This window comes from Accipiter gentilis, chromosome 29, assembly GCF_929443795.1.
Source record: "Accipiter gentilis chromosome 29, bAccGen1.1, whole genome shotgun sequence".
In the NCBI taxonomy this organism is placed as follows: domain Eukaryota; kingdom Metazoa; phylum Chordata; class Aves; order Accipitriformes; family Accipitridae; genus Astur; species Astur gentilis.
Genome location: NC_064908.1, coordinates 2,726,648 through 2,753,683, shown reverse-complemented (window position 1 = coordinate 2,753,683; position 27,036 = coordinate 2,726,648). Strand labels below are relative to the sequence as shown.

General features: G+C 56.0%; 3 protein-coding genes across 5 annotated transcripts; 1 reads left to right on the top strand and 2 right to left on the bottom strand.

The window, feature by feature from the left end:
• On the top strand, positions 1 to 26,988 carry RHEX (regulator of hemoglobinization and erythroid cell expansion). The gene is made up of 8 exons (XM_049832903.1): positions 1 to 117; positions 672 to 776; positions 2,413 to 2,590; positions 22,019 to 22,121; positions 23,280 to 23,368; positions 24,247 to 24,354; positions 24,734 to 24,795; positions 25,089 to 26,988. Exons 1-8 carry the CDS (start codon positions 1 to 3, stop codon positions 25,293 to 25,295), a joined length of 969 nt encoding a protein of 322 aa, XP_049688860.1. The 3' UTR covers positions 25,296 to 26,988.
• RAB7B (RAB7B, member RAS oncogene family) lies at positions 4,340 to 9,915 on the bottom strand. 3 transcript variants are annotated; one of them, XM_049832273.1, is made up of 7 exons: positions 9,658 to 9,915; positions 7,978 to 8,268; positions 6,830 to 6,891; positions 6,552 to 6,678; positions 6,051 to 6,266; positions 5,524 to 5,649; positions 4,340 to 5,055 (listed from the first exon to the last, which is right to left on the bottom strand). In XM_049832273.1, exons 2-7 carry the CDS (start codon positions 8,149 to 8,151, stop codon positions 4,975 to 4,977), a joined length of 786 nt encoding a protein of 261 aa, XP_049688230.1. In that variant the 5' UTR covers positions 8,152 to 8,268; positions 9,658 to 9,915; the 3' UTR covers positions 4,340 to 4,974. The 3 variants fall into 3 exon arrangements, with proteins under 3 accessions (XP_049688230.1, XP_049688229.1, XP_049688231.1); XM_049832272.1 differs by lacking the exon at positions 9,658 to 9,915 and having other exon boundaries at positions 7,978 to 8,349; XM_049832274.1 differs by lacking the exons at positions 7,978 to 8,268; positions 9,658 to 9,915 and adding an exon at positions 7,618 to 7,685.
• Positions 11,897 to 15,366, bottom strand: CTSE (cathepsin E). The gene is made up of 8 exons (XM_049832268.1): positions 15,282 to 15,366; positions 14,405 to 14,522; positions 13,365 to 13,483; positions 13,073 to 13,272; positions 12,689 to 12,811; positions 12,459 to 12,600; positions 12,252 to 12,350; positions 11,897 to 12,061 (listed from the first exon to the last, which is right to left on the bottom strand). Exons 1-8 carry the CDS (start codon positions 15,348 to 15,350, stop codon positions 11,897 to 11,899), a joined length of 1,035 nt encoding a protein of 344 aa, XP_049688225.1. The 5' UTR covers positions 15,351 to 15,366.
• Positions 26,989 to 27,036: the final 48 nt, after the last annotated feature.

Here is a 27,036-nt window from a genome sequence, read left to right as displayed (position 1 = left end):
ATGGTTCGCATCTGTCCACGCTCTGAGGAGCTGCTCGTTCGTACAGGACAGAGTCTAGCCCATCTCAAGCCAAAAGGACGGGAATCTGGGGGCAGCGAGCTCCTCATCAGGCAGCAGGTACACATCAGCAGGAGGCTGAAGCTGCTCCCACTCTCCAGCTGCAGACAAGTACCGAAATTCCTTAGCGAAGACAATGTCCACCCCTGCGCAAAAGGCCACATCCACCCTGTGGGGAGCACTGCTGCATGCTCGATCCTGCCTCGGTCACTGCCAAGCTGCCCGCTGCTTTTGCTTGGATTTCTCCAAGTTGCTTTTGCTGCCATTATTCCTGTCCGTGCCTTGCCCGTGGGTCTGGCCCACGCACGGGACCCTCTCCACAGCACTCAGCATTTCTGGAGGGCTTTGCAAAATGCATATCGACTGCAAAAAAGGGTTGAAAAACCCTCCAAGCAGAACACTGCCCTAGCTAGTGCCCCACAGGACCGTGTTGCAGCCCCGTGCCAGGCTGGCTGGGGCAAACCTGCCCGTCCCAGCAGACTGCACTTTGCTGCTGTCCCGTGCGCTGCGGGAAGGACGCCCGAGGCTCAGGCTCGCTGCTGACTTCAGCATGTACCTTAGCTGACTGGGGGACTGGCCACAGCCCTTAATCCTCTCTACGTGCTGGCTCGCAGACTTGCTGCGTCCCCCGGCCCTGCTGCTCGCAGCCCCCGGGGCTGGGCAGAGCTCTGCGGCCCCGCACGACCCTTCAAGTGGACGCTCGCCGCAGCTGGGACGCGGTAACAAAAGCTCCCGTGTGATGGGTTTGAAGGAGAAGCATCAATATTAGCCATGAATAGGTGGATAATGAAGCAGAGGGCAAGGGGATGGCTTCAAGCAGGGGCTAATTGCACGTCCCTGGCAGTTGCGGGGGGGACAGTCACATAAATCCCATTGGTGACACCCGCAACAGGCTCACTGCTGGCCGGTTGAGGTGGAATAATGGGGCAGTGATTGAAGAAACAAAGAATAGTCATTCAAATAATTAATAGCATCAGCCGTGCTCATGTAAAGAGGTGCCAGTGTGCCGCGGGATGCTCCGGCGCTGCTCCGTGCCCAGCCACGCCACGCCACCGACCCTTCGTTAATGAGCGAGCGGTGCCCGGCACGGGGCTGGTGCTGCCGCACGCGAGGGACCAGGCGCGTCCAAGTACGGCACACGTAGCCTGCAAAAATCTGGGCTGACACCCTGCAGCTGCAGTTGCATACCTGCTGCCCGGTTGCACTAGAGGGCAGAGGTAAGGCTTTGTGTGATGCCATGATTTTATTTTTCGTGTTTGTAGTTCTTGAAAGGTTACCTGTAACTTCGAACCTCTGGGGTTTGTCAGGTTTGCTTTTAAGACCAATATCTTGAAGTGACTGGAACCGCTGCGTTACTCTCAATCCCAGCTCCAGGTTAATGGGGCTTCTCCTTTGGAACAGGAAAACTTGATTTTTTAAAAATCTGCTTTGCAGCTTTTTAAGCTACTTTGCAGTGCCTTTGTTTTAATTATCACAAGTTCAGTAAGAGAATTTAATTCCACCCGGTACTGGGTGTCGCAGGCTGGGGTGGACGGACAGACACTGCTGCCTGTCCCCGGACTGCTGGGACATGTCTGCAGGCGCGGAGCTGCAGAGCAGCCGCTACCTGTCAGCGCTGCAAAGAGGCAGTTTGCGATGCAAACCCACAGGCTCTAACCAGACTGCCACACCTGGAACCAGTCAGAACTCAACCAGTCTGGTTACACGAGATAAAATGGAGCGCATGCTGCAGTTTTAGAGCAGACGGGATGGCGGAGGGTGGAAGAGCTGTTAGGAGTCATTAAACCTCAGAAGCGCTGGAGCAAACTGCGGTGGGAAGTCAAGGGTTTAGGGTGAGTGTCAGGTGCTAATTCTGCAAATACCAAGGGCAGCTCTTCTGTACATGCCGACAGGGTAGGGATGGTTTCCGTTTGGTGATCGGCATCCTCAGGGTTTTACCCATTTTTGTGTGTAGCTTTGATCAGTGAATGAAAACCTGTAAAGGCAGAGGTACAGCCTGGCTGAGCTGGCCAAGCTGAGTGAAGCGCAGAGCCCAGCATCACGGCTGCAAAGTATCTCTGACTTATTAAATACGGCAGTGTGGGGTAGGACAGCGGGAGGGCAAGAGCTCGGGTTGATTTGGTTACTTCACTATCGCCATGGGCCAGGCGCTCCGCTGGGGTGAGCTGGTACCACTGACTGCACAGGAACTCACTGAGTCACACAAGGCAAATATTTTTCCCTTTGATTTTCACCCTGAGAAAATCTTGAGCTGACCTTGTTAATCCCGTGCGTTACAAACCTCCCCCTGTCCTTTATCAAGTTTCGGCCACGGGATAGTATTACCAGCTTAGCACCTCTGGCCGCTCCTGCCAGCATCCTGCCTGGCGCGGTGCCACCCCATTCAGTCTCCCGGTCTTCCTGGAGGAAGGATTCCCGGAGCGATCCCGACTGTCCCAGAGCTGCCGGTCTGGCAGGACCACACCGGTGGTGGAGGGAGAAGAAAAGCTGGATGGCTGCGGTCAGCTCCAGCGTGGTGCTGCACATCTGCAAGGTGCGTTAACTGGGGTCTCTATAGGGTGGTGATGCCATTAGAGATCCTGCCAGCTCCCGAGTTTGCAATCTCTTACGCAGTCTTAATTCCTGTGTCTGGAATGATGCTCCACGGCCACACAAAGTGCTCGGGCCCCGCTATTCTCCATCCCCTTCAGCTCAAGCCCAGCATCTCAGAGCCTGAACAAGGGCTCTGGAGCAAGCTGTGCCTGCCCTCGAAGGTCTGACCCCAGCTCGACTGGGTGCTGCGACACTGAGATGGGTTGACCCTGGCTGAACACCAATACAGACGCTCCTGCCCGTGCCTTGCCAGAGCAGCCCGGTCTGCAGGTGGACCCCCAAGCCAAACCTGCAGCTCCTGCCTGGCTCCGGCTCCTGCCGCTCACGGGCTTCGGCACCCACAGTAGCCCTGGGCACACGCCAGTGGCTACTCAGCCCCGGCCGAGGAAGCACCCGCTCCACTGGGTGCGTTTGTTCGACCTGCTCGGCGCTGGGTGTCCAAATAACTGCTTGCTGGAGTAAAACAGATCAAGTTTGCATCTACCTCCAGCACTGAGAGCTGCCGGAGAAAGGGTGTAATTAGAAACAACATCGCTATTGACACAGCCTGCCATCCAAACAGACCTGGCCGAGCGCACTGGCTGATGCTGAACCCAGAGCTGTGCCGGGACGGGGGCTCCGGGCAGGCTGCAGAGCCCGGCTGGGGACTGGGGCTGCACCAGCCAGCACTGGGAAGGTGCCTCGGGGGATGCAGGGGGAAAGAGCGTGCGGAGCTCGGCGAGGAAATAGTTAATGCCCCTCTCCTCCCAATATTAAGGGACAAATCCTTTCCCCGGCCTGGTGCCCAAATAAACAGGCTGAGTGTTGCACAAGGAGGAGGGTGGGAACACCTCTACGTGCCTCTCTGGAGACTGGCTGTCTAATTACGGCGTTGTGGCCCCCCGTGCTGAGCCCCCCCTTCGGGTTTCGCCCTGCCTGCACGCACCCGCCAGCCCCGTGCCCTGCCGCTGCCACGGACGGGTGCTGTCACCAGCACAGCTCGATGGTCCTGGGTGGGGAACAGCCACGATGGGGCTGCCGCTCGTGGAAAGGTCTGGGCGATGCCAGGGCAGAGCCCCCACGGCCCCTGGGAAGCTCTGCGGGACCACTGCAGTCGGCGTGGATGGGTCTGGGGGAGGGTGGAGAGAGGGCAGGAGGACCCAAGGAGACCCACAGGGCAGGGTGCCCACCCGGGGGTCTCCCTGGGTCCATCCAACCCTACGGCTCTGCAGCGAGCGGGGTGCCGCAGCCCCAGGGATGCGGCTCCCAAGGCCACGGGGAAGGTGGCACGGGGTGGCCATGGCCACCTCACCGGCCCCAGCCTGTGCCTTGACATGGTTTCTCGAAGGTGCCCAAGCAGGAGCAGGATGGATGCAAGAAGGGAAGCCGGTGCCTGGCTCGGCTCCCAGCAGGCTCCCTCTGCTGACAGCTGCCCCGGCCAGGCTCCCATGCCACCACCGCACACCCTTGCACTGGAAAAAAAAAATCCAGCCCCAAAATGCATCCCTTTGCCCCAAGAAGCTGGCACAGGCTTAGAGCTCCTGGCCTCGCCGGAGGAAAAGCTGGAGCATGGCCCACAGGACAGAGCAGGAGTCCGGAGCCCCCACCCCGTCCTCCTGCTGCCGGACCACAGTAGCATTTCACGACACATATATATAAATAAAAATGAAATATTTAATTTCCTTTTTTTTAAAAAAACGAATCCCTGACAAAGTGCTTTACAGAGCATCCTCACCAGTGAGGTGGGAGGTGGAAGGTGTTTGACAGGGGGTGTGCATGAGAGCAGGGGAAACTGAGGCACGGAATGGTTACGTCCACAGCGGCTGAGCCCGGGAGGGGACCCGGCTGCTCTCACGCCTGTGCTGTGGCCACCAGGACAGCCCATATGCACCGTGAGCACCGTGAGTGCCGTGGGGCCACCAGTCCACGCGTGGGGAAGAGTCACCCATGGGGCCAAGGTCGTGGTCTCTGGAAAAGCATCAGGAGCATCGTCCAGCTCCCCGGCACCGTCACCGCAGGGGGATCGCCCGCTCGGGTGCCGGACGGCAGCAGATCGAGGGGGACGAGGCCACTGTGACGCAGCGGCCGTTTGGGAGGCTGCTGGTTTGGGAGTGCAGCTCCGGAGACGTGGGGAAGCGGCAAGTCCCGGGATGCGCAGCCAGCTGGACCCGGCGCGTCGAGCAGCGGCCGTCCTGTGCCCTGGCTTGGCCAGCCTCTGCGGCCGGGCTGGGGCGGCCGGGGGGCACGGACCCCCCGGGCAGGGCTCCAGCCTTGGGCATCGTGGGGTCCAGGACACCTGGGCCGTGTTTGCGCAGGACAGCCCGGAGCGTGGCAGAGTGCCCGGGGTCAGCAGCACCTCTTCTTGGGCTTGTCGTTGGGAGTGAGTTTGATGGAGTCGGTTAAATAGCTCTCAAAAATCCCTTTATGCTGGAAAAAAACCCCAGAGAAGAGAAAGGGTGAGTGATGCCAGCTCAGCGCCAGCTTGAGTGGACTGAAGGACTGGGGAGCACAGGTTCACATGACAAAATCCAGGGAAAAGCCACCTGGCTCAGCCAGGGAGCAGGGCTATCCCGCTTGCTTACTGCGGGGACACGAAGGTCCCCGTGGGGTGGCCACTAGAGGACAGCGCTGGTGCGCTGTGCGCTGCCGCACACCCGGGCAAAGAGAAATAGCGATTCTTATTCTTTTCTAACTGGTTTAAGATCTATTTTAAGAAATCAAGCACTGATGCAGTTCTCTTTCCTGGGGCTTTCCTACACGTTAGAAATAGAAGATATTCTGCATCAGAGGGTGAGCTGGGAGGGTCTGTCAGATCAGCTCAGGGGGGTGGCTGAGTCCGGCTCCCACCCAAAATCCCTGCTGCCGGCACAGGCTTGGTGCAGGAGGGATGCTCACCGTCATTAACGCCTGCTTTGCGAGGGTCTCGAAAGCCTCTGCGACGTTGATGTTGTTCTTGGCACTGACTTCAAAATAAGGGATGTCTTTCTCCTTGCACCAGGCTGAGGCAATCTCCTTGGGTACCTGCGGGAAAGGAGGATGGAGCCACAACCCAGCCCGGCGCAGGGCTGCCCGGAGCTGCCGGCGAGTTGGCAGAGGGGACCCTCCTCGCCCACCCAGGCACTGCGGAGAGAGGGCAGGGTGCTGGCAGTGCAGGCAGCTATCTGAGATGCTTAATTCCTGCTGTCTTCAGCGAGGACAATCTCTGCCATAAAGGACAGTGGGGGGATGCTGCTTATGCCCTCCGAGAGGCATGGGGGAGGCGGCAGCACCAAGTGCCCAGCAGCTCCTCGCCCAGAAGCCCTGGTTTTCATGTGAGCATCAGAAGAAGCCTGGTTCTGCAGGCAAAGGATCAGCGCTTGTAAGCCATTGGGGCACTAAGGTGTCCCAATCCACACACCCCACTGTCTCTCCTCCACCCTTACCTGCCGATCGCAGATGTCTATTTTGTTCCCCAACACGACCATGGGGAAATCTTGCTCCCTCGGAATGACCTTCTCCAGAAAGTCATCTCTCCAGTTGTCTAGGGACTCAAATGACTCCCTGTCTGTCACGTCGAAGGCCAGCACGCAGCCGTCCGAACCTTTGTAAAAGGTCGACACCATGGACCGGAATCGCTCTTGTCCCCCTGTGTCCCAGATCTAGGGAGAGAATGGCATGGGTACAGACACACGACATGCACCGGCGTTTGCAGTCCTGTGCTCTCTTAAGCTCAGAGGACCAGCTTCAGGGAGTGCTGAGCCCCCAGAACTCCTGTGGCATTTCAGTATGGTCCTTGGATGCTCGGGGCTGCTGAAAATCAGGCCCTGCAAATCCAGCCCCACACCTCATGACACCTGTAGGCATTTGGGGACAGCAGGATATGGTGGCACACGCATGCCCACGGGATCGGGGTGGGCACCCCGGGCAGTCCCAGCCCCTCTCACCTGCAGTTTCAGGGGGGTGTTGTCCACCGCGAGGACTTTGGTCAGGATGCTGGCGCCCAGCGTGGTGCGGTAATCTTCGTAAAAAGTCTTGTGCACGTACTGATGCAGGAGGGAGGTTTTGCCCACGCTGGCGGGACGGAAGGGACGTGGGTGAGGATTTGCACTGCAAAGCCGGGCTCGGGGGGTCTGTCGCAGCAAGGACAGGGGCTGCGTACCCACAGGCTCCCAGACCAGTGCACACGTGGGGCTTCCCTCCCATCACCAGCACCGCTCCTTACCCCAGAGCTCCTATGATAATTATCTTCAGATCCACCTTCTTGCTGGCATCCATGGACAAGCCCTGCGGGACAAGAGGGGGTCACCCGGCTGCGGAGATGGGACCGGCTCCCGGCGAGCCCTGCGGCGCTGGTGGAGGTGTGGGAGCAGCCGCTGCTCCCCACGGCCTCTCCCCGCTCCCACCCCAGCCATCCTAGGGCCCTGGTTGCCCGATGTCCTCATCGTGCCAGCACCGTGTCCGTGCCGTGCCAGCACCCAGATGCACTCACGTCCCGGCGGTGGTGGGGGCAGAAACCCCCGTGCTGAGCCCAGCCCGCGTCACTGCCTGGGACCGGCTCCCGAGGTGCCGGTGCACGTCCAGGCACGCCACCGCACCACACCAAATCATCGCCATTAAAAGCTGCTGTGAGCAACTAACTTCCCTGCCTCTCCCTCTCCCTCTAAAGTGCAATCCCTGCACCTAAACCTGGCACACACCGGGGGTCCTGGGGAAAATTACAGTTATTAAAGAAGACCATGGTCGACTGGACTTTCCTGGGTACCCCAAACACAGCCCAGGGATGCCATCCAGCCCGGGAGCACCCCAAAAGACTCCCCACAGGCTGCATCCCCAACATGTCCTGGTGTCCCCACGTGCTCTGCGCCCGGCCATCTGGAGGCAGGAGCCCCAAACACCTCCAGCAAACCCCCTCCCCAGGCGGGGACGAGCATCCTCCGGCGGTCTCAGCAGCCCCGTCCATGTGGCAGCGTCAGGCACAGCACTGGCCAAGGTGCAGATGGAAATACTTACTGACAGCCTCTTCTCTGCATTTTTCCCCGATGCGTTGGCCAGTCCTGCGCCATTCCCCCTTGGCACATCGCCCCTGCCAGGGCGGCTCTCGGCCGTGGGATCCAGGCTCTCCCGCACCCCCTCTGCCACCCCAGCCCGGCCGTGGGCAGCAGCCTTGGCACAGGCAGAGCTTCATGTCTCAGCATACACAAATTTTCCAGTCTTTTTTGCCAGTGCTGGACAGCTTTCTCGGAGGCCAGGAGGTTTTAAACTCAAAATGGAGTTTCCCAACGTTTTTGCCCACCGGCTGTTGCTCTGGGGGTCCCCTGCTCAGCCGTGGTCTCGGACGCAGCCCTGGGGGCTGGAGGGCAGTGCACTCACCTGCCGGGGCATCCGTCTGCCGGGCGGCCAAGGCTCTCGGCTCCTTTCCAGCCTGCGTCCCGGGGAGGGAAGAGATGAAAGAGGAGGATCCAGGAAAGGGCGGCCGGCTCCGGCGCTGATTCCCGCCTGCTCGCCGCCCGGGGAAGGCGGCTGTGGGGCCCCGCACCGTGACATCAGCAGAAAGGGGCCGAGATCCTGCCGGAGCCGGCGGAGGAGCCACGGGCGGGTGCTGGGATGTCACGGCGTTTCCCTCGGCTCTGGGGCTCTGCCAGGCGCTCCCCGGCTCAGACTCTGATAGAGGAACGAGAACAAGGCTCCCCTCATCCCCCGGGCTTTGGGATTGACTTTTGGCCTCTTCTTTTGCTCAGGATCCCCCAGTACCTTTTACCCACCTCCCCGGGACTCCTTATCTGCGTTCCTGCCGGTAATTACTTAGGTCTGAGAACAAAAGTCTGGCAGGGCTATCAGCAGCATCCCTGGAGCCCGTGGGAGCCACCCTGGACTTTGCTCAGGCAGCTCAGATGATAGCGTGGGATGGGATAAGTGGCTTCAGGAGCTGGGAACAGTGGGGGACGGTGGCAGGGGAGATGGGGCTGGGGGCTTGGTCCAGCAGAGAGGGGGGAGCAGATGGGCAGGGGTCCCTTTGAGGGGGCTGTGGGCTCTGTGCAGCTTCATCTCCTTTTGCAGGCAGGAGGGGCAGGGTGGAAAGCCGGAGTGTTTGCAGCCCCTCGGTACACTGGGCCATGTCCCTGCAACCCCCAGTCTTAGGGCTCCCACCCCACACCCACGGTCAATGCCAGCATCCCGTGAGCACCCTAAAAGGAGGGGACCATGTCAGGATGGGAGCCCCAGTAACCAGAGCTGGTGGCAGCTCCTGGAGGTTGATGTGTTCAACCTTCAAGTAGGATTTTGGGGATCTCAGCTGCCAGCATGGAGCAACCGAGGAAGCCTCTGGATGTCTCTCTGAGCATCGGGCTGCTGGCCACAGCTCTTTGACGTGGGAAAACCCACTTGGCTGTGGCTGCAAAGGCAGAGCTGTGCTCCCTGGTGTGCAAGGGCAGCTCCTGAGCCTTTGCCAAGCATTCAGTAGGATTTGGGGTTTGCACTGGGAGAGGGGTATCCCCTCCATCTGTGAACCCTCCTGGCTCCCTCAGCCTGAACAGCAACCACTGGTGGCCTCGGAGGGACCCTGTGCCTGGGGACACAGGGGGAACCTGCATGTCCCCCCCGCGTCCCCAGGCATGGGGTCCCTCTGAGACCACCAGCTTTTGCTTTCCCACTGGCTGCCTCATTTTTGTAGACTTTTTTTTTTTTTTGCCGTAGTCATCCCTTATGGGATCTCAGGGAAGATTGCTGCACTCAGCAGGACAGCCCTCCTCCTCCTCCTTCCCAGGTGTAATTTTGGGACCTGTCTGGCCAGAAAAATCTGTTTTTTCCCCCCACAGGGCAAGCGCAGGGAGGAGCTGGGATGAGGCAGGAGAAGCACCTGAGCCAATTCTCACCGGTGGTGGGTAAAAGGCTGATGTTTCCCTTACTCCCTGTTTTCAGCCTATTTTCATCATGCCGCTTCACCTTTGCCCTTGCAGCAAGACTCTGTTGTCCAACCTCCCCCCCCAACTACTTCTGCCCTCATTCCTCTCCGCGTGTCCCTCCAAGCCCGGTGGGATGGAGGTTGCTCACCCAGTCAGATGATCGGTGCCGTTCCACGCTGGTGGAGATGGGGTTTGCGGTCACGTTGCTACAGCTGATGCTTGCAGCCACTTCTGCTTCTGGGCAGGAGGGGCCATACCCATTAGGGTGCCCAGCCCGGGCTCAGCACCGGCTCCAGCTTTTGTTTGATTTCACAAGAAAAGGTATTTTCCCAAAGCTCCTGCTCTCCTTACAGCTCCTGGTGTGAGCTTTGCCCCACATGAAGGCGGTGGGAGCAGTGGTTTAGAGGAGGTGATGGCCAAATTGTTGCTCAGCAGCTCCTGCAACCACAGCTACAATCCTGTCCTGATTGCTTCACCAAGTCAGCAATTCTGAGAAAAAAACCGTGGGGTTTTGTGCCCTGTGACTGTGAGGAAGATCTCGCAGCTAGGAGACGACGAAACACAGACTGGGACGGCCACGTCCAGAGGAAAGGACAAGGAGAGGACGGGCTGTTCCCTGCAGCAAGGCTTGCAGGGCAGTGACAGTGAGGGAGGGGGAAGAAAGCTAAAAGGCATCCAAGTGACTGAACTGTTCCCTATGGCTGTTCGGCCACCTCTGCTCCCCGGGGGACAGCGGGAGGCGGGTTGCTCCCTGTTGGGATGCTCTGTATTTGCTGTAGCAACATCCCTTGAGCATCTGCCGTGGGTGAGGAGGAGGGCAGGAGAGGACCCCCCAAAACCTGCCAGGAAGACGTGGCATGCTCTGGGATCCCAAGAGCATGTGGCAGCTGAGCAGTCCTGATCAAGTCCAGGCTGGGCCACCTCTCGCTGCTGGCCAGTGGTCCCTCGTCATGCTGGGGAAGCTGGATGCTCCCCCGCTGCCTACAGCTGCGGTGATGGGCTGGTGCCCAGCAGCACCTCGGCGTGCTGAGAGTTAAGCTGGAAGACCTTTGTCCAGCTGCCCTGGCATCTTATCTGTGCCGTGCCTGGGGAAAGCACAGCTGAGGTGAAGTCAATACAGGAACCGGTTACAGAAACCATATGCTGTCAGTGGCACAATCAATGTTTCTGAGTAAGGCAGATATCTTCTTCTATTGCAAACGACAAGGCTGAGCTGCAAAGTTTACAATCAGATCTGAATTTTCCAGCACTCACAACCCTGAAGACTCCTCCAGCCTGGCAAAGATGCAGCAGGCACGAAGCCTGGCCCTGGCCACGGGGACCCTGGCACCTCGACCTCGATGCCAGCCCTCTGCAGGGCCTCACTTCAGGAAAGCTGAGCAAAGGCACGGACAAAAATAACCCTTCTCTGTGCTTCCCTTTCTCGCTGCCTTCCATGCGTGTTTCGGGATGCATCATGCATGAGCCACGATTGCTCATGCTTTCTCCCGCATCTCTTGCGCCGTCAGCAAGTCACATGCGCTGCAGTGACTCTTGGGGACCCCCGTGGCCAGCAGCCCCCCGCAGCCCCCCGCAGCCCCCCGCTGTCCCTCACAGCCCCCCAGCCCCTGCCACCCTCCCAGCCAGTGCTGCCCTCTCTCGCTTCGTGCACCCACCAGCCACGTTGTCTTTGCAAGCGCCCCGGGGGATTGAAGCAAAATTCACTGGAAATCACTGGTTGTTCTGGGATTTTGTGGCACAGAAAGAGCCTCAGGGTGTCTCCAGTCTCCTCGTTACCTTTCGGGCTCGGCGGGGAGCTCAGGGATGCCCACAGCCGCCTCTGGGGACTTTCTGCCCTACCTGAGCAAAGTGTTCTCTTCTGCCCGGCTGGAAATCCCAGCTGAGGACCACAGAGGCTGACCTGTCAGATCCAGCATCTCCTGCACCACCAAGGCTCCCTCCAGAGCAGGGAAACTCCGGTAACACTGGGCACGCAGCCCTGGCAGTGCCGTGGGTGCACCGAGGCTTTTAGCTTGCCAGGGAGGAGGGCAGGGTCTGGGCAAGGCGGATTTAACACTCCAGTGCAACCCAGTCGAGATCTGCAGGGTTACTGCTCTGCTAATTACAACATGAGCATGGCAGGTTTTGTTTTATTAAAGCTTTTATTGACCCGTGTGTGAAAAAAGAGAATCTGCAAAGCAGATCACAGAGCTGCTCAAGACATTTTTATATTTGTTATTAAATGGCTTCCTGGTGTGGACTGAACTTCTGCTGGGCTCTTCAGCCGCAGACCCCAGGTGTCTTCATCACCTCCAGGGACACCGATGCGGCGGTGAAATCCCCTGCCCTGCCCGAGGGCAGCAGCCCAGCAGCTCCGTTCCCCTCCTGCCCCATGGGATGCCACAGCCCTAAGGGGTGGCAGGGGCCAACCCCACCCTGTTATTTCCACGGTCAAAGACGGAGTAAAACTGACGGATGAAAACGTCTCCCAAAATCCAGAGGGGTCCGGCAGGAGGGGGGATGTCCAGCCCCTGGAAGCCACTGGTGCAGAAGGCCATGTTGTCGCTGTACTCCTGGGGAAGGACAAGTGCAAAGCTGGGGACAAACCCGAGAGCCTCGTGCACATGGAAACACGCAGGAATGGTGACTGCAGGTCCCGTGCACGAAGCAGCGGGGCTTGAATCCGCTGGGACTCGTGGCTCAGCTCCCGGCGGGGCTCTGGGCCACCTTTGTCCCCGGAGCCATTGGGAATTGCAGCCGTACCGTGAGGGTGTAGGCCTGGGCACTGAGCGTGTAGGGGAGCCCGTTGATGGTGAAGGTCACGTCGGGCATCACGTTGAGGTTGCTGCACTCCACAGCGTACTGCGAAACAGCCGGGGGGCTCAGCGGTGCTGCTCCACGGCAGGTCCCTCCTGGTGGGATGGGGGTCCCAGGGCTTTGCCCCCCTCCTCTCCCTACCCTCGCTCTCACCTCTCCATCCACAGGTGTGGCACCAATATAGCTTTGCAATTCTTTTATATCCTTGGTGGGACCTGTGATGAGCGACGTCCCGGTGTCCACGATGGCCTGGCAGCCGTTCACGCAGAAAGCCACTGTCCCATCCAGCTGGATGCTGGAGGAGGTGGAAAAAGGACCAGGAAGGACTTGTCCTGCTCCCCTGCTCCAGCCCAACCCTTCCCTCCCTGCCCAGCACCACTCACTTGTCCAACTGGATCTGCCAGTACCCTTGCTGGGTGACCGGCACCCAGTTCAGGGTCCCCGTGAAGCGAGAGGGGTCAAAGCCACCAAAAAGCAGTTCTCCTCCCAGGGAGGATTCAGGATTCCTGGAGGGAGGAGGAGATGTGAGGGGTTTCCTCTCTTTTACTTTGCACATTGGATTTCAAACGGGTGGATTTATACCTACTTGCTTCCCACAAATGCTTAAGGTCATTTGCTTTATTCCTGTAAGGCCTGAGCTCTGTGATGCTCGGCACGGTACCAAAAAAACCTTTTACTATCTCAGTAAAACATCCTTATTTTAGCAGCTCCCTCTAAAAGCAATGCCTGAGTCTAAGCAAAAGCCCGGAGCAAAGCCGTGTCCATACGTGCTCAGGTAGACGGAGAACATCGGCAGCTCCACCAGATTTTGTGCTATCATGTTGTCAAAGACAGGGGTGACCCCATCCACGGCCAGCGAGGGGTAAGCCAGCCCCAGGATCCCATCGAATTCGGCATCCAGGAAGGCTTTTCCTGGCTCACTGACGCTCTCTGCAAACTGCTGGTTGCTCACGGTGAGGCCCTCAACCTGTGGGGAGAAGAAGGCTTGATGGTGGTGCTGAGTCTGTAGGCAAGTCCCAGGCATGTCATCCAGAGCAGGAGAAACCAAAAGTGACTCACAACTACTTGGTCAGATCCGATGACCCCCGTCAGACTGCCGGTCCCGTACTGGATGGAGAAGGGGGTCCCTATCGCCTGATACGTGCTGGACTGGGACGGCTGAAACTTGGTGTGCTTAGCTGGGGAAGGAGATGGGAGCTGTCAGCAGAAATGCTATTTATCTGCGTGGCCATGGATGCCAGGAGCTCTGGCCATGGCCTCGGAGCAAACCGATGGGGCAACGTGGCGTTGCCGAAATGCCTGCGTCGTGGGCGTGCTGCTGAGGGAAAGGGCTGCTCATGAGACGACAGGGCATGCTGGCATTTTGAGGAGGGATAAAACTTACCCTGTTTCAGTCTGCCTGAAAGATGTGAGGTTTGTTAAGGGGAACGGGATTAGCTCGTGCAATATTTTTATGAGACCTGAAGATCAGCACTGCTGTTCCTGTTTTACGGACAGAAGCAGCCCCACGGGCACTGCTGCATCCAGCTATTTTTCCCAACCCCTCCTGGGTTCTGTTAGAAGAACCCGAGGAGCCCTGGGGCTGCTCAGAGATGCTCCACATCCCAGGGCAGCAGGGCTGGACTCGCTGGGGCCGGCTCATCGCCGGCAGCCCAAACAAGCCCAGTGCTTGTCACCCACCGAGCCCGCGGGCAACCAGCCCGGAGCCGTGCCGTGCTCTGTGCCCGCCTTGTTCCTGCCACCCAGCCCCTTGCTGACAGGCTATATTATGTGCTATCATCTTTGCTTGTTTGTTTAAAGGATCTCCCCTAAGAATGGCCTAAAGAGCAAGTCCGGTGCTGGTGCTGTGGTTGCCGCCTGCGCCTGAGCAAACAAATGCGCTGAGGCTCCCCCCGCTCACCCCCCCGCCCTGGATTTCTGTTATCCGTGTGTGCCTTGGAGGGATCAGCTGGGTGGGGAGGTCCCCCCAAAGGTCCCTGGGCTGTGTGTGCTGATGACCCCCCATCAGCATCTCTGGGGCCACCCCGGGGGTGTCACCCAGGGTCCCACTGCAGCCGGCTGGGGGGGGGACACGGCCGGTCAGGGAGCCCCCTACTCACCGCAGGCTTTGCTGACGCAGTAGACGGATGGCACCCAGAGGTTGGAGGAGCCCGTGTCGAATATCACAGTGAAGTTCTGGGGGGGGGTCCCAATGGAGATCTCCCCAAAATACTCCATCTAGCAGAGAGCGGAGCCGTTAGCCGTCGGCACGGCAAGAAATCCTGGCAAAGGGGAGCCTGTGCCAGGGGGTCTGCAGAGGACTGATGGGGTTCGGTGCAGGGGATGGCTGGTAGTGGGGCAGCGTTTGATCTGTCATGGCCACATCATGGCAGGTGAATTAAAGGAGCCAAATATTTAAGGCAAGCCGAGAACAAAAGGCAGGACGACGAGTGTGGGCACCATCCTCTTTCCGCTGGATTCAGCGGGAAGTCTGGGCCCCGAGGGGACCCTCATCAGCGGGATGCAGACAGTGGCAGGGGCTTTGGGGACAGGACCCTCATGCTGTGGGGAATGGGAAGAGCCTGGGGAACACCCTCCGCCTCTGGCTCTGGGTCCTTTGTGGTGGGGTCTTCTCCGATGAACGTGAAATGTGTTAGTTTTGGAGAAAACCTGTCTTGTCGCCGTGTGCCCGAGAGCACTGCGGGCTCCGGGAGTGCAGCAGGCAGGGAGAGGGCTGGCAGCGCCTGCCATGAATGTGGTCCCTTGTCCCCTCTCATCATCACATTCCCGGGAACAAAGGACCAGGCAGGAGCGAGCAGGCAGCAAGCCCTGGCACGCTGGGGCACTGGCTGCAGGCATGCTCTGTTAGCAGGCGTGGGCTTTATGGGAAGCATTTGGGCATTGGGGACCGCTCATGCAAACTAATGTGCTTTTGGGGTGTCTGCGGCACGCTGCTGGGACTCGGTACCCCCCAGCCCTCGATGCCACCACGCTTACGTCCAGGTAGTTGATGAGGGGCTCGTTGGCCTCCGTGAAGGCAGTGCAGTCCTCGCTGTACTGGACCATGTCCAGCCTGTGGGATTTCCAGAAGTGGGAGAGCTGCCCACGGTCCCGCAGCGACTTCTTCAGGGAGGGATACCGCTTCAGGGTCACCCTGGGGGAGCAAGGGTCCTGGTCACTGACCCACGGCCACGGATGCTGCCGATGTCCTGCAGTCCCCACGTCCACCCTGAGGGTCCCGGCACCGCCAGGATACAGGTCCAGAGCCTGCTCCCCTGCGTTCCCCACCGCAACGCTTTCTAACCGAGGCGCAGCGAAACGGGGGACTTGTTCTGTTTTAGGAGACAGCAAGTCAAGGGCAAAGCTGGCAGGAGAGCACGCCCGCCCCAGTGCAGTCCTGCTTGCAGCAATGGGGCAGGCAGGAGCTCCACCGACCGATGGAAAAGGACCTTCAGGCTGGGAGAGGGGACCAGGGCCAAGGTGAATTTCTGCCAGCGTTTTCTGCCCCGGCTGCTTGCACAGACCTCGGCTGCGGCTGGCTGCTCGTCCTGCAGACCTCACCGCAGCCCACCGCTGCTGACGGGGTCTGCCCAGAGGGATGGAGACCACCACGGAGCCGATGGACTGATGGGAGCAAACCAGCAAAGCACCGCGTGGTTGGTCCCTGCGTGCCGGTGCAGCCGCAGGGTGTCCGTGCCGGGGGGAGCTCAACTCTGCCCGTTCACCACTGCCACGCTCGGCGCTGGCAGGACCCTGGGGGAAAAGCCCCTCTGAGAGCCCAGGGAGCTGGGGTGCACCCTGGGGGACCCTCTTACCTTTTCAAGCTGCTGGCCAAGGAAAGGCAGAGCATGGCGAGGAGGAGGAGGTGCTTCATGTCGGCGGCTCGGCAGCAGTGCTGGGCTTGGCTGGGGTCTGCGTGTACGGGCAGCAGCGCGGCTTTGTTCTTATACCAATGGGTACACCCTCACCGGTGTACCAGCGCCCGCGATAACACCCTTTCAATGTCAACACAGGGCTCTGGCAGTAGAAATGAATCACTGGCCATGCCCCAGGCGAGGCAGAGCGAGCGCACCGGGGTCAAGTTTGCTTTTGTGGGCGAGTGGCTGGTGGCGGCCGAGCAGGGCGGCGCACGGGGACCGGCCGGGCGCTGGGCTGTGGCGGCCGCTTTTGGGGCCAGTGAAGGTCCCGCGGCGGGAGCAGAATGGGATGTCCGTCCCGGCACCAGCCCCTTGTGCACTGGGAATCGCATGGACCAGCTGAGCCGGTGGAAGCCCCCCCAGATGTGTTTCCCCTTGCCTTTGCCCCCGCAGCCGCCCCCGGGGACTTGCCCGTGGCCGTGGGGTGCCCCACAGCCCGATAGCCGCAGGGAGGGTGCGGGAAAGGGACGTGTTCATAGCACGGGGCAGCTGCTGAACAAACTTTAAAAGGCAAAGACTAATTAGCAGTGATGAACTGCTCAGGAATCTGCAACCTTCCCTTTTAAATAGCAGTCAGTGCCATCAAAGCACGGTGGGGAAGAAGTGGCTTTGCATGGGAGACAGTTACACGTTGCTTTACAGCCACTAATGGGCTCTTCCCCAGTGGCTGATTTTTGTTTAACACAGGATGGCCGTCTCATTAAGCCTCTGTGAATGCAAATAAAAAATGCTAATGAACAAATAAAGCCTTCAGAGACGAGGGGAGGCGAGTGGGGGAAGGCGAGGATTTTCTTGCTGCCACCATCTCTCAGACACGCGGCTGAAGGCTTGTGATGATGCCGTGTCGTCCTCGAGGTTGTTTTCTGCGTTTATGCCGTGTCGTCCTCGAGATTGTTTTCTGCGTTTATGCCGTGTCGTCCTCGAGGTTGTTTTCTGTGTTTATGGCACTATAGTAACGGGTGAGGGGTGCCACAAAGAAAGGTGTTTTACCCAGTGAGCGCTGCTCATGTAACTAACAGGGTTTCTACCCTTAGCACGGTGCTAATCGATTTTGCATTTACCCCGCTTAGTATATTTTATCTAATTAAAGTCCTCGCCCTGGGAAATTAAAGTCCTCATCTGTGAGGCACAGGTACCAGCGGGGCTGAGAGTCCAGCGCAGCCACATGCAACCCTGGCTAATAGGGGATGGCCCGAGAAAGAGCCGAATCCTGTCTCCTCTTAGGGGGGGTCTTGTGTCCCCATCCCTGGGAGATGCTGCTGGGCTCCTCCACTCCTCGGCTTCGCCGGCAGCTGAAGCTTAAAAAAAATCTTATCAGAGGTTTCTTTAGTGTGAGCGCAGAGACGCTGGGCACGGCAGAGTCGACGCTGGTGGCAGATACAGCCATTTTTTTTTCAAGCCAAATGCAAATTCCCTGCATTTCCCCACGCCTAGGTCGGTAGCTGCAGTGTTCTTTACTGAGTAGCTTTAACACAAAGTTATTATCTATTTCCCTTTTAAGATGCAGTTTAATATACCGGCCTCCCTTCTTGTCCTAATCATATATTCATAGAAGGGATTTAAAAAAGAAAAAATCCTAAAACAAAACCAACTGCAGCAAGTGCCAGATCAGCCGAAAGCAGCAAGACGATTGTTACGGACATGGTTTATAACCTGAAAATCCTGTAAGAAAATCCAGCCTGAAGGATCACTGGGCTTCTGAGATAAACGTGAGTGTGAGCTGTAGTACAGACAAGCTGAATACTTCAAGCAAAATAGTTTATTTAGTGGAAAAGATCCCCAATTGGATCATCATAATCTGCAAACTCGTGACAGTAGGTTCAGCGTTAAAATATGAAGATGAAAGAAATAAAGAGGCCAAACCTTTCATTTAGAAATTTTTGAAGTTAAGCAAAACTATTTCTACTTTTATATAGTTATTTTAAAAGTAATTTTAAACCCCAAACTCTTAAAGGTAAATCAAAAGTTTTCTTTAAAGTCGAACAAAATGGTTTTTTTTCTCTTTCTTTTGGGAGCCAATGCAAGACTCGGCCGTATTTGTCCAGAACATTGGGAAAAAAAGGCTTTGCTTCATACATACTTTCAGCCGTACCTCAGTGTTGGAAGTACACTGCGTTTGCAGATGGAAGAGCCGCACCATTTTCAATACTTGGTGCTCCTCACCTCACAGGGGTCTGCTGCGGTGCTGCCTGTCCCTGCCCGTCCCTGCCCTTCCCTGCCTGCTCCTGGGGCATCCGCGCTGCCTTTATGGCCCCTCCTGATGTGGCGGAGAAAGCCCAGAGTGACGGAGCCAAACATGCAGAATTATTTATAAGACCGGGAGCCTTTGGACCCGCCTTGTTAATAAAACAGCAGAAAAAGTGCTTACATTCAGTAGAAATGTAATGAAAGGTGACTGCCAGCTACTAGAACATCCCAGGTCTTATAAGTAATATATGGCCTATATATAGTGCTGTATTGCTTAAAGGCAGTAGCTGTCATAAAGTGTATCTTACCCCATCCAGCTTTACATACTTGTCCTCAGATATGTTAGAAATAGGTTATGCATCTTGTGCGGAAAACATGCCTCTTGCCGGTTCAGCATACAGCGCTTTACTCATGTTAAGAAACCTGCTTTCAGGCTAAAAATATGTTATCAGTATTCTTTTTTTATATTTCCTTTAGTTTAGCCACTTCCACGATTAGCTCTGACTGGTTCAAATCACACCCAAATAGGGTTTTCTGAAAAGCCTTTTTTCTCTGTTTATCAAATACTTCTTCCACCTGTTAATCTGTTTATACATCAGTGAGCACTTGAAAGAATGAAACCCTGCAATAGGAAACACTTTAAAAAAAAAAAAAAAAAAGCAACAAGCAAGCTTCAGTTAAATATTTACCCGTGGCACAGAAGCTGTGGGTAAAGCAGGACTAAAATCGCCCTGCGATGGAGCTGATGGATGGCGTGGTCCCCGCGGTCCCAGGGGATGGGGGGGCAAATGCGGACAGCGATGGTGGGGACCTGCCAGGGGACCCCAACTCACGATGCAGCTCCTGGGGGTGAACCCCAACGGCGCCTGGCAGCTGGGGGTACGTAGTTCTTCTTAGGAGTCGGTCTTCTCTTTGCCTTTAGAAAGTCCCAGGGGATTCACCGAGATGCCAGGATGTTATCAGCCCAGGAGAGGATTGCTATGGGAGTGTGAGGGCGATGGAGATGTTTAAAAGACAGCGGGCACCGTTCCCATGAATCAGGACCCCGCGAGAAGGGGAATCTCTCGCTCCCTGCCCATCTCCTGCCCAGGAAGAAGCACAGGAGAGGTTGGGCTGCTGCAGGGCATCTCCAGCACCAAAACGCTGCTTCAGTGCGAGAGCTGCAAAATCAGTTCCTACGGAGCAGTGGCCCAGCGCTCCCCAAATCTGCTGTGATCCAACGAGAGTGAGTCTGCGTCTGCTGTTTGCACCCTGCTGTTATTAAGTGATGGTGCAAGTTACTACTGACCAGAAAATTCTTCCAGAAAATGGACAGGTGGAGGCCCATTCACCCCCAGCTGACACCAAGCCATGCCAGGCTCTGCAACCATGTCCCTTACGATTTAAAATGTTTTACCGCTATAGAAGACTTTAACTTGGAAGCACCCGGAGCGCTTTTTGGGTGGCAGCTGAATTGCTCAGGGCTGAGCCAGCTCCACTGCTGCTGGCAGAGCTCTCTGCCCTCGGGGACCGGCTTTGCTCCAACGATGCTCAGCTGCATTTTAGCACAAAACTGCTGGAAGGTGTTTTTTGGGGGGGACACCTCCAAGGAGAACCGCCCGGGGGATACAGCGTCCCCAGCCCTGGATCAGAAGTGACCGCAGAACAGCAGAAAAGCACAAAACAAATATATTTAAATGAACCAGTTGACAGAGGGGAAGCGTCATGGAACCTCTTGTGGGCTCGTTCCTGCCATCGCCATCGAGGTAGAGCGAGACCGCATCCGGCACCGAGCCGGCGAGCGCTTCTGCACTGCTGGTCCCCTGTGGCTGCACGGCCACCAAAAATGCTGCTGAAACGTCCTTAATTCCTGCTCCCTCCAAGGCCCCGGCTGCCCAGGTCCTAAGGAAAGGGAAGGTACGGAAAGCTCTGGTCCCCCAGGTAAAACCCCGTTGGATATTGCGCTCCATCAGCTGTTGCACGCGATGCCTCGGAAAGCGGAGGGGTTGTACATCGGGACGAGAGCTGGGTTTGGTGACCGTGACTGGGGGATGTCTGCAGGCATGTGTCACTGCCAGCCTGAGCTTTAGCCTTAACCTGGGTCATCGAGGCCCGAGTCAAACAGGATGAAAATAATTTGAGGCATTCCTGTGATTTTGCTTACCTTTTGACTGAGTGTAGATGTCTTGAATTCACTACTTGGTAACCAGCCGAGTAGGAGCTCTTTACAAGCCTTGATTTCAGTAGGGCATCTTGCTTGAGAAAGAGTTAATATCCTGGGGGCTGGTGGGAGGGAGGCTCACAGCAAGTTACCTGATTGATACACCAAAAAAGTACATGGGCTGCCAGCATCGTGCTAGCTGTTATCTTCAAAATAGATATTTCAATACGCATACGCATATCATCTCTTCAATCTCACCATACCCCATCTCAGCAAAGAAGCTGCCTGCTACTGATATTTGGATTTGGGTCTTATTTTGCAATTTCCTTTTGAATACCTCATTTTTCAGATTATTATCTGCTGCAGCAGCATCTCCTGCCCCACTGTAGGAAATGAGCCATTTAAGAATGACAGCCATTTGAGAAGGATATTTGGGGACAGATCAGTTCAATAAGGGAGGGGGGAAAATTCCAGCAAGAAATGGACTTCTAGCTTGGCAGTTCCCAGACTGTTGGGGTAAGTGGAATTTCACAGGAGATTGGTGAGGTTATCGGAAAAGCTTTTAATGAGTTACTCTCAGAAATGTGTCGTAGAGGAAATTATAGAATCTGATCCATAGGATGGGTAATGCCTTTGCTCTAACTATCAATCTATCTGTCAGTCTATCAGTCATATTATATGGTTCCTTTAATCATTGTATCAAAGCTTTAGCTGAAGATACCTCCCTATGTTAGCCATTTATAAATAGTAAGTATATAGGCATTGAGTGAAAATTTAAAGTACGTTTTTGGAAGTGAAAGGTCACAAAATTAATGACCCCGATTGCTGTCCTTTATTATAAATCTCTTTAGTATTATGGCCGAAATTCCCAAGCAAAGGGGCCCAGTTCAGGCATATGTGTTTTCTGATTATGTGCCTTAAGTTCCCTTAACTTCAAGAGGATTTAAGTGCTCACCTAGAATTAAACTTGAGGTGTTTCAAATGCAGAGGTGTCGAAGGGCCTCTGACCTTTCTGGCTGGATCTTGACTGATGCAAGTGCCTGCCGTGAAACCCGTGGCCTTCTTTTGGTTACTTTCTTCTATGGGGTTTTTTTCCAGATTATAGTTATCAAATATTTCTCATGGATTAAAAAAAAAAAAAAAAAAAGAAGCGTGAGAGAGGATAAAAGCAAGAAGAATAAATTTCAGTTCTTGTTACTATCAGTGCCACGGCGGAGCCCAGAAGCTCCCGTCAAGTATCAGATATGACTGAGGCGACAGTGTATAAAACCGTTAAGCTTGATGATAACGGCCGGGAGAGCCTGGCTGTGTAAGGGGTGCATACGAGAAGGACTTGCACATACAGTAAGAGCCTCGCGCGGAGGGAAGGCCGGGTACGTTTATTTTACGCCTGCAATGTCAGACCACTGCTTTCAAGTGGCGAGCCTGATCTTCAGTTGATGAGGAGCAGCGTGAAGCTCAATGGGACCATTTTGGTTGATTGCCACCAGGGCTAGCTGCCTCTCTCCGTCCCCTCCCAAGACCTCCAGCGCTTCGCTGGGCGTCACGCCGACCGCCGAGACGCCTCGCGGGGAGGATGAGCGCTTGCGAGTGGTGAGTACAACGCCCCGGGCTAAAGAGCGGCCGGCAGCCCTTCTGCGGGGAGAAAAACGCTCTAAGATGGAAGGATAACCGTTGCTACGTGGCACCTTTCTGCTAAGTTTCTCAGTCCTCGCTTGGCCGGGCTCTGGCTGCAGGGATGCTGTGCCCAGGGTCCGGGAGCAGCGGCGGAGCGCGGGGATGCCGCAGCCCCCGTCGCCGGTGACACCGCGCCGGCTTTTTGGGGTGCTGGGGAGCAATGACGTGTTCTCGCTGGGTGGCCGAGTTTGGCAGAGTCTCAGAAAGGGCTCGTGAATTTGGCGGGAGCCATATTTGTAACTTCTCTTTTTCAGCAAGCACTGCGCAACCTGCCCCGCCCTGGCAATGAGGCTTTTGAAAAGACGGGCACCCAAAAATGAAGTGCAAGGAGCACTAGTCATTTGTGAAAATGAAGCCCCAGATTTTTGGGCACATCGCCTTAAAGACAAAAAGCAAAACTAAAAACTGTACCAGTGTCGTGGTTTAACCCCAGCCAGCAACTAAGCACCATGCAGCTGCTTGCTCACTCCCCCCAACCAGTGGGATGGGGGAGAGAATGGGAAAAAAAAGTAAAACTTGTGGGTTGAGATAAATACAGTTTAACAGGACAGAAAGGAAGAAAATAATAATAATAATAATAAAAGAATTGGAATATACAAAACAAGTGATGCACAATGCAATTGCTCACCACTTGCTGACCGATGCCCAGTTAGTTCCTGAGCAGCAATCTGTCCCCCGGCCAACTCCTCCCAGTTTATACACTGGACATGACGCCACATGGGATGGAATACCCCTTTGGCCACTCTGGGTCAGCTGCCCTGGCTGTGTCCCCTCCCAGCTCCCTGTGCCCCTCCAGCCTTCCTGCTGGCTGGGCATGAGAAGCTGAAAAGTCCTTGACTTAGTATAAACACTATTTAGCAACAACTGAAAACATCAGGGTGTTATCAGCATTCTTCTCATACTGAATCCAAGACTATACCAGCTACTGGAAAGAAAATTAACTCTATCCCAGCTGAAACCAGGACAATCAGCAAACCTTGGTCTAAAACATGCTTTGAAGCAATGGCAGCTAAACAGATTTAAAATAATTTGGTTATTTCTTTCACTTAGACAAAATACTTTTCTCTTGTTCAGGTGGGTGCTTGCTGTCATCTCAGCTGTCACCTTGATCCTATACGCTCTCCTCTTGCTGACACTTTACATCATGCTTAGCAGGAAAATAGGTAATTCACTATCTTGTTGGCTTTATCTGTTGTGTTCCTCATTCTCACTCGCAATCGTCCAGTTCAGAGGGGGAAAATCATTTGCCCAAAGCTTCAACATCCCCCAGTTTGTAAAGCACAACCAAGTCCTTGTTCTGGGTCTGGTTCTCGCTCCCGCTCCGGGGAGTGACCGGCACCGCTGCGGAGCCCACATGGAGCGAGTGCGGGAGCTGGGCCCCCCCAGGGACCCGCCGGACCCCTGGGTGGATCGGGCACCGGCGTGGGACGGGAACAGGGCAGGGCAGGGACTGAGCACCGGCATCGCTGCGCTGTGCTGGGGGGCCAGACTGCGGCTAAGGGAGGCTACCCCTGTGAGCAGCTATAGGTGGTGTGGGCAGTATCAGATAGGGTTATACAGCCTTTTGTTGTTTCAAAACCATTTTCTTTTATTGCTTTTATTAGCAAAGTGGTGGAAAAATACCATCAGAACCCATTTGCTAAATATTAATTTGGATGAAGCTACAATTTCCAGCAGGAAAATCTTTCATGCAAAACTGCTGCCCGCATTTGTACACAGACAAGCTCTGCTTGGCCCCGTGGGTCAAACTAATTTCAAACTTGCACAGGAAGAGGCCCTGATGCCGTGATTTAACACTGGAGTCTTTCATCACGGGAGAACAGGGCACGCACTTAATCATCCCAGTAACTGAACTGATAGATATTTGCCTGCTCCAATACATAATAATAATTATTGCCGTGCCAGCGGCTTGCACTGAACTGGCTTTGCTGTGGGGCAGTGCTGGGGCTCGGAGAGCGGGTGGGGGTCCGTGTGCGGGGTGCGTCGGACACAGCCGGCGTCTTGGGCTGGAGCAAGGTGCTAACTCACCTCTTGGTTGCAGCCAGCCATTCCTGCAGCAAGCGGGCGAGCAGCAGCCCTGCAGCGCAGCCCCGGCAGCCTCCGACCTCTTCAGCGGGAGGAGAAGGGGTACAGAGACCGACCTACATGGGTAAGGGGATCCTGCAGCGATGGGGTTTTGTCCTCGCACATGAATGGAAACGTATGGTATTGCATTTGTGCAGGACTCTCTTCCTTAACCAGCTGGGAAGACCCTCACCTGCTGGTTTCGGGGTGGAAGAAGGAGCGAGCGGCCGGGCAAAGGGCAGACGCAACAGCCGCTCGCAATTCCAGTTTTGCCTCCTGCCTCCTCCGGGCTTCCCTGCCCGGTTCCCCACGGGCAGGGGGATGACGAGGGGAGAGATCACACTGATGCCTTTTGGTTTTTCGATTTTCACTCTCGAGGGTGTTCGCTTTTTCTCCCCGATTACTTTTTTCCTTTAATCCCCCCTCAAGTAGTGATGGAGGTGGTAATGTTTCCTCTTTTTAAGGGAGCAGCGACACGTCTTCAGAGACCTCGGATGACTCGGACAGCAGCCCTTCCAGCCCGAAGGTACGGCCGTGGCAGAGAGCCTTTGCCAAGAGCAGCCTTGAGACCCGCAGAGCAGCAACGGGGGACGAATGCATCGAACCCTATTGACATACTGGCAGTGAGGCTGGGGTGATGGTTGTCACCTGCCATACACAACATTCCCCGTTTAGAGGGAAGCATCCCCAGGGGCCAGGGAGATCCCTGGGCACATCCCGGGCACCTTGAGCGGCTGCACGTCTTTGTGTGGGTTCAAGGGCAAATCCATCCCCGGGGGATGCCGGTGGCTGACTTGGGGTTTCTGTCTGGTTCTGCAGGGCCCTTGCGCAGAAGAAAAGCTCAATTACACGTCCCTGGTTTTCCCGGGGAAAGGCTGCGGGCCAGGCTCCACCAGCGACTACGAGAACATGAAGACCGGGGCGGACTACGTCAACGTGGACCCAAAGAAGAGGAAAGCAGATTTCTGGACCTGCTCCAGCCCCGTGACATCCAAGTCCATCGAGTACACCGAGGTGAAGCTGTGACACCCAGGATGCTGCTGGCGGGGTTTCGGGTCAGACCGCCGCCGGGACGGGGAGATGCCCGAAGCCCCCAGCAGCCACACGACTGGTGCTTCCCCTTCCCCTCGCCTCGGTCAGCGCCTGGCACCGGCTGACGCCTGCCAGCTTTTATTCCTTGTAACACTCTAAGCCGCTGATACAATTTGCTTGGTATTTTACTTAAATGCATCACTGTTCCTGAAGGCTGCTGAGCGTGGGATGGCGCAGAGAAGCGTTCCTCCTACCCAGGCTGAAATATGCTCTCCAGTTTTGCGTGACGGCCCTTTTTCTCATTTCATGAAAGCAAATGAAACATCCCCCCCTGCCCCTCAAAATGGGATGTAGTTCGGGGAGGGAAACGCAGCGATCTCCAAAATATCCACCCAAACTGGCTGGCAGCTCCTCTGAATGATGCTTTCTTTGCTGATCGCTGTCATAAAATACTTTTAAATACGGTTCCTCCACCAGCTTTGCCCTCGCTGCCCAACAAGCCCTGATTCATCGCCCTCCCCTGCAGCCCTTTTCCACTGATGCTCAAAATCTTTCCAAGTCCCCGTCACTCCCAGAACTGTCACTGGAGCTGGGGTGGCCATGCGGGCAGCTTGACCTCCCCGACCACGCATCAGAGTTTCCTCCACAGTCGTCAGCCCAGCTGGCAAACGGCCGATGGATTCCCAGGGGATTTATATCCCTCCTTTCCAGCTGGTGAACAGGGGTTGGCTGCTGGTCCCTTTGGGCTGTGAGGGCACAGGACTGGACCACAGGTTTCCACGTGAGTGTAGGCAAGTGGAATCCCACTGTGTCTTGTGGGGAGGGGCACTATTCCCTGTTTCCCACCTTTTGCTTTTCCTGCTTTGTTCCTGCACCGAATGCCCTGGATGCCGGAGTCGGCTTCTCCTCGCCTGAGCGATGCCTGCACCCAGCAGAGCTGCAGAGGGGGGGTCAGTGCCCTGGGCTGGGGCACACGCTGCTTGCCCCCCGCCCTCGCCGTGATCTGGCACCACGTTTCACATTTTCCTTAAGTATTGGTTTAATTTCCAGGGGACTTGAAGTAGAGCACTGCAATTTTCTTTAACAAAACTGAGTTGGGGGCCTTCCAGCTTGCAGAGATAAGCTTGGGATTGTGAACAGAATATGCTTGAAGGCTGTTATCTTCTCAGAGGTGCTGTTTCCCCTGCTTGACAGTGATTATATTTGTCAGGTCACCTTCATGCTCCCGAGGTCCAGGAGAGCCAGTGCCCGGCCAACCCTCCCCATGGCTGGGGCTCGCTGCCCTCGCTCTGCTGCAGCAAATTGCTGCTGCAAACGGAGCTGGTTCCTTCCCCTCCCTCTGCATTTTGTTACTTATGATTTTTTCAAGAAATAACTTTCAATGTGCTGGGAAAGGGGAACGGTGCAAGAGCTGGGAGCTCTGTTAGGGGGATGGAGCCGCTGCCTCCCAGCACAGCCCCCCTCCATCAGGGATGGAGCTGCCCCAAGTGCATTTCAAATCGGCTCAGCCACGATGTGCTTTAATGAAAGGTTGTGAGAGAATTGATTTAGTATCGATCCTGGGGGCGTCAGGCACTCTTGGGTTTATGACCTTGTTGTGCAGATCTGGCCCAACTTGAAGGGCACATGAAGGAAAATGTTCAAAACCCCAAACAATCTCTGGAAAACTTTGCTAAAGGCCAGGAGAGGTGCGTTAATGGAACTAGAAATGAGGTCAAAAGCAGCTAGGGGGAGT

Coding starts and splice junctions, on each gene's coding strand:
- RAB7B (XM_049832273.1), bottom strand. CDS start 8,151: ATGTCACGGTGCGGGGCCCCACAGCCGCCTTCCCCGGGCGGCGAGCAG. Junction 6,892..7,977: donor GCAGACGGATGCCCCGGCAG/GTGAGTGCACTG, acceptor CTTGTCCCGCAG/GGCTTGTCCATGGATGCCAG. Junction 6,267..6,551: donor ACACCCCCCTGAAACTGCAG/GTGAGAGGGGCT, acceptor TTCTCTCCCTAG/ATCTGGGACACAGGGGGACA.
- RHEX (XM_049832903.1), top strand. CDS start 1: ATGGTTCGCATCTGTCCACGCTCTGAGGAGCTGCTCGTTCGTACAGGA. Junction 23,369..24,246: donor CATGCTTAGCAGGAAAATAG/GTAATTCACTAT, acceptor TCTTGGTTGCAG/CCAGCCATTCCTGCAGCAAG. Junction 24,796..25,088: donor GCAGCCCTTCCAGCCCGAAG/GTACGGCCGTGG, acceptor CTGGTTCTGCAG/GGCCCTTGCGCAGAAGAAAA.
- CTSE (XM_049832268.1), bottom strand. CDS start 15,350: ATGGTCCAGTACAGCGAGGACTGCACTGCCTTCACGGAGGCCAACGAG. Junction 14,523..15,281: donor CCCTCATCAACTACCTGGAC/GTAAGCGTGGTG, acceptor GCTCTCTGCTAG/ATGGAGTATTTTGGGGAGAT. Junction 12,062..12,251: donor CCCAGGCCTACACCCTCACG/GTACGGCTGCAA, acceptor GTCCTTCCCCAG/GAGTACAGCGACAACATGGC.